The sequence below is a fragment of the Rutidosis leptorrhynchoides genome, chromosome 2, assembly GCF_046630445.1.
Source record: "Rutidosis leptorrhynchoides isolate AG116_Rl617_1_P2 chromosome 2, CSIRO_AGI_Rlap_v1, whole genome shotgun sequence".
NCBI classification, from domain to species: Eukaryota; Viridiplantae; Streptophyta; class Magnoliopsida; order Asterales; family Asteraceae; genus Rutidosis; species Rutidosis leptorrhynchoides.
Genome location: NC_092334.1, coordinates 373753820 through 373758738, shown reverse-complemented (window position 1 = coordinate 373758738; position 4919 = coordinate 373753820). Strand labels below are relative to the sequence as shown.

Sequence of the window (4919 nt, the reverse complement as noted above, 5' to 3'; positions counted from 1 at the left end):
TCTGAAGGGTAAGAATGTCTCTACTAATCCGCAAAATTGGACACCTAGGAACCAAATATCAGCCCCACAAAGTTCGTCTCAACAAGTTGTAACTCGCCAAAATCTGTAAGTTAGTACTGTTAATTTGTATGTGTACATGTATGCAGATTATGTGCTTTGTTGTTTTTTGTATATAAATTTGATTTTGAAACAGGTTGGACAGATACTTGCTTGATTACATGAAGAAAAAAGGGCTAAATAAAACAGCTGCTATTTTTGCCCATGAAGTAGTTAATCAAGAACCTGTTGGTATACCTTTTTTGTCACATTATATATCAGTTCATCATCTTGACTTTTGTTATTAGATTATAATTGTAATTAATTGTATTCGTGTTTGTTATAGTTGGTAATTCTTTGAGCGATTGCTGGCGCATGTACTATGAAGAATACGGTCATCTGGTAATCTTTAACAAATGTTTTTGTTGTTTCCATTTTAGCTGGGTCGATTTTGCACCTGCTAACACCTTTTATCTCCTTCACATTTTTGTTATGTTAGCATCAGCGTAATGAAGTTCAAATTAATACGCAATTAGTCACACAAGGTTTGAGTAACATAAACATATCACCAGCAGTCCAAAACAGAACACATCTCAATATGGGTCAACAAACTACCCACAAGGTTTGTCAACGTTTACCCATTTACCCATTTACTTATTTATTAGACTTTTGTTTTAATATTCTTTCTCCTGAGTTAGTTTTCATAATTTGTTGTGTTAATTTTTTTTATTTGCACATTTTTTAGGGTATGAATGTTGCCAGTGATCCACAAAATCTGACTCCAACGAGGATAACGTCGGCCCCACAAAGTTCGTCTAAACAAATCTTAAATAAGTTAGCACATAGTCAAATTAAACTCCGGGCCTTGTGTTCTATACTTGGAACAACTCCAGAACAGGTTTGTCATAATTTATTTCAGTTAATGGACTTATATGAACAATGTTACATCCTATAGCTGATTATGTACAATTGACAAAGTTCAATGTTATTGATTAATGTTCATATTTTCATAGCTATTCAACCCTCATATAATGGTACCGATAAACCAACCATCGACAAATTTTCTTAATGAATCAAGTCCACACGAGAGACAAGTAAGTAGATTGATCCATACACTACTTGATTTTAGCTTAATATTTTGCACTTTCCGCTTTGTTTTTCTTTGTTGTAAGGTTCATGCTCTTCTTGTTTTCGTAGGGTGAGGATGTTGCTAAAGCTCACACATCTTTGGAAATTGTGGAAATTAGTGACGACGAGATCGAGTAGTATCGTCTATCAGAAGATTGTAATTGCACTACGTACGTGGTTTTTGTGTTGTATAATTGTTGGACTATGAGTAACTAGCTAGAAACATATCATATGATGGTTAGCTTGTTTCATGTTACAAAAATGTACATTCTGTTGCTCTTATGGATTTAGTTCCATATTAGATACGATATAGATGCACATATCTATTGGAACAACCATTTGTAAATCTCTACAAACTTTATCCTGTTTTCATTAGAAACGTGGGGTTAACGTTTCGATGTTTAATTTTCGTTTAAGGCTTTTGGTCAAAAAAGGAAGCAGCTCCATAAAGTTGAGCCATGTCCCAATCGCTTAATATCTAGTCTATATTGTTATTTAAGAGAACTAAAAGCTAGAAAATGATTTTGTTTTGATCAGTGATAATACACGGCTAAGTGTTAATATGCACACAATACACAATAGCTACTTCTAATTGGAGTAAGGCTCCATTATAACTTTTGGAACCACTTTGATTAATGAAGTAAGATACTTGTTGAAAGTCTTCATAGCCGTTTATATATGCTGACACCTTTAGCCATCTTGTGACCCATTTTTAAGTGGAAGTGATGAAAGTGGCTTTCTGATCCAAAAGACTACATATCCCTTTTGAGGTAATATTTAACTTTCTAACACTCCCCCTCAAGTTGAATAGTGAGATTTTCAATATTCAACTTGACTAGAACTTCATTGAAGAGTCTTCCATTGACTGATTTGGTGAGTATGTCTGCAAGTTGGTCTTCTGATCTCACAAATGGAAGTGAGATGATTTCTGCTTTGAGCTTCTCTTTGATAAAGTGTCTGTCAATTTCAACATGCTTTGTTCGATCATGTTGAACTGGATTTTCTGAGATAGCAATTGCTGCTTCGTTGTCACAAAAAAATCTTGCTAGTGTCTTCTGGTGGAAATCCAATTTCCGTTAGTAGCTTTCGGATCCAAAGTGCTTCTTGTACTCCTCGTGCTATTCCTCTGAACTCAGCTTCGGCACTTGAAAGAGCTACAACTTTTTGTTTTTTACTTTTGCACGTAACTAGGTTCCCGCCGACTGAGGTAAAATACCCCGATGTGGATTTTCTGTCTCCCTTTTCACCTCCCCAGCTTGCATCTATGTATATTTGAGTATTGAGGTGTCCGTTGTTTTTAAATACAACTCCATGTCCAGTTGTACCTTTGAGGTATCTAATGATTCTCCACACAGCATCCATGTGATGTGCTTGAGGGTGATGCATAAATTGGCTGACAACTTCTACTGCATACGCTATATACGGGCGAGTATGAGCAAGATAGATCAGCTTTCCAACGATCCTTTGATATTGTTCTTGATTTGCAAGTTCAGCTCCTTCTTCTATAAACAGTTTCTGGCTTGGAATTGCAGGAGTCTCGGCTGCTTTGCAGTCGATCATTCATATTTCAGCAAGTAGATCAAGAACATATTTCTTTTGACATATAAATATCCCTTGATGAGATCTGAGAACTTCGATTCCCAAAAAGTATTTTAACCGTCTAAGATCTTTCATTTCAAATTCATTTGATAAATTTGCCTTTAAATTGAAAAATTCATCTCTATCATTTCCTGTAATTATCATGTCATCGACATAGATAATTAAGCAAGTTATTAGTTGGTTTCGTTGTTTAAAAAATAGTGTGTGATCTGAATTACTTTGTTTATATCCATATTTTTTCATGGCTAAGGTAAATTTCGCAAACCAAGCCCGAGGGAATTGTTTTAGCCCATATAAAGATTTTTTAAGGCGACAAACTTTCATGTTTTTGAAGTTTTCTGCGAATCCTGGTGGAGCTTGCATATAGACCTCTTCCTTGAGCTCGCCATGTAGAAAAGCATTCTTCACGTCAAATTGGTGAAGGGGTCATCCTTTATTCACGGAAACAGAGAAGAGGACTCTAATAGTGTCAATTTTAGCTACTGGTGAGAAGATCTCGGAATAGTCTATTCCATAAGTTTGAGTATATCCTTTGGCTACTAGCCGGACTTTATATCTTTCAATTGTGCCATCTGGTTTGTGTTTTATTGTAAACACTCATCGACATCCTACTGGCTTTTTCTCTTGAGGAAGAATGAATTTTTTCCACGTATCACTTGTCTTTAAAGCTTCCATTTCAACTTCCATTGCCTTTCTCCAGTTCTTTGATTTAAAAGCTTGTTCTATAGAAGTTGGTATTTCTCCAGAGTATATCGCGGAATTAATTTTCTTTGCTTCTTCGGATAAATTGCATTTCGCAACATTCGCCATCGGATACCTCGATCTGAGAGCTTCTTTTTCGGGATCATATCTTTTGGGTGGAACTTGTAATGCCCCGTTCATATCGATTATAAACGTTACATAATAATTGATTTCATTGCGAGGTAAATGACCTCTAAATGATACATTTTACAAACATTGCATTCGTTTTTAAAAGACAAACTTTCATTACATCGAAAGTTGACAGGCATGCATACCATTTCATAATATATCCAAACTATAAATGACTTAATCTGTCATCTATTTAATAATAATCTTGTTGAACTCAACGACTCGAATGCAACGTCTTTTGAAATATGCCATGAATGACTCCAAGTAATATCTTTAAAATGAGCAAATGCACAGCGGAAGATTTCTTTAATACCTGAGAATAAACATGCTTAAAAATGTCAACCAAAAGGTTGGTGAGTTCATTAGTTTATTATCAATAATCAATTTATAATTTTAATAGACCACAAGATTTTCATTTAATCAATACACATAACCTGTGTATAAAAATCATTCATATGAATTGAACACCTGATAACCCATATTAACAAAATGCATCAAAATATCCCCAAGGATAAACAGAACCACTCGTCTGTAGAGACAGAACCACTCGTCTGTAGAGAATAGATCGACAGAACCACTCGTCTGTTAGAGAATTTATCTATCTTTAGGATTCGCGTCAATTAGTGGCAATTATAATAAACACTAATTCTTATATTACCAAGCTAATAGAGGTGATATCCGGTATAATAATCCAACCATAGAATGTAGTTTTGAGTACTTGTGTCTATTTCGTCAAACATTTATAAAAGCAGCGCATGTATTTTCAGTCCCAAAAGTATATATTGCAAAATCATTTAAAAAGTGAGCAAATGAAACTCATAATACTGTATTTCGTAGCAATTATGTATATGACGGCACTGAACAAGTGCATGGTTGGCCTCGGATTCACTAACCTAGATTAGTATATGTATTTATATTTTGGTCAATATCTGTCTAACAATTTAAGTCAAATCGTAGTGTATCGCAATTCTAATGCTCGAGACCGATATGTAAAAGTCAACAAAAGTCAACTTGACCCAAAATAACTTCTAAAATCTATACATGTTTATTATATAACTTAAATATAGTCGTCTTATATATTTAAATATATTTATTAGATTTTTTTAAACTAAATAATACAAGTCATTTATTAATAAATAAAAATTTATATTAAAATTTATATATGATAAAAATATACTTTTATATATTTCAAGTAATAAAATTTATACAGTTCACTCAATATCATAAAAATATAGTGGTATGTATTATTAATGTAATTGTATCACATATTTATTTGATAAAATAAT

General features: G+C 33.6%; 2 protein-coding genes across 2 annotated transcripts; one reads left to right on the top strand and one right to left on the bottom strand.

The window, feature by feature from the left end:
- Positions 1–214: 214 nt before the first annotated feature.
- Positions 215–1323, top strand: LOC139893233 (uncharacterized). Its single transcript, XM_071876388.1, has 6 exons — positions 215–288; positions 383–438; positions 536–658; positions 782–934; positions 1050–1130; positions 1234–1323. The coding sequence occupies exons 1-6, from the start codon at positions 219–221 to the stop codon at positions 1300–1302; spliced, it is 552 nt and encodes a 183-aa protein (XP_071732489.1). The 5' UTR covers positions 215–218; the 3' UTR covers positions 1303–1323.
- Positions 1324–1949: 626 nt separating this feature from the next.
- LOC139888989 (secreted RxLR effector protein 161-like) lies at positions 1950–2724 on the bottom strand. Its single transcript, XM_071871965.1, has 2 exons — positions 2198–2724; positions 1950–2121 (listed from the first exon to the last, which is right to left on the bottom strand). Exons 1-2 carry the CDS (start codon positions 2722–2724, stop codon positions 1950–1952), a joined length of 699 nt encoding a protein of 232 aa, XP_071728066.1.
- Positions 2725–4919: the final 2195 nt, after the last annotated feature.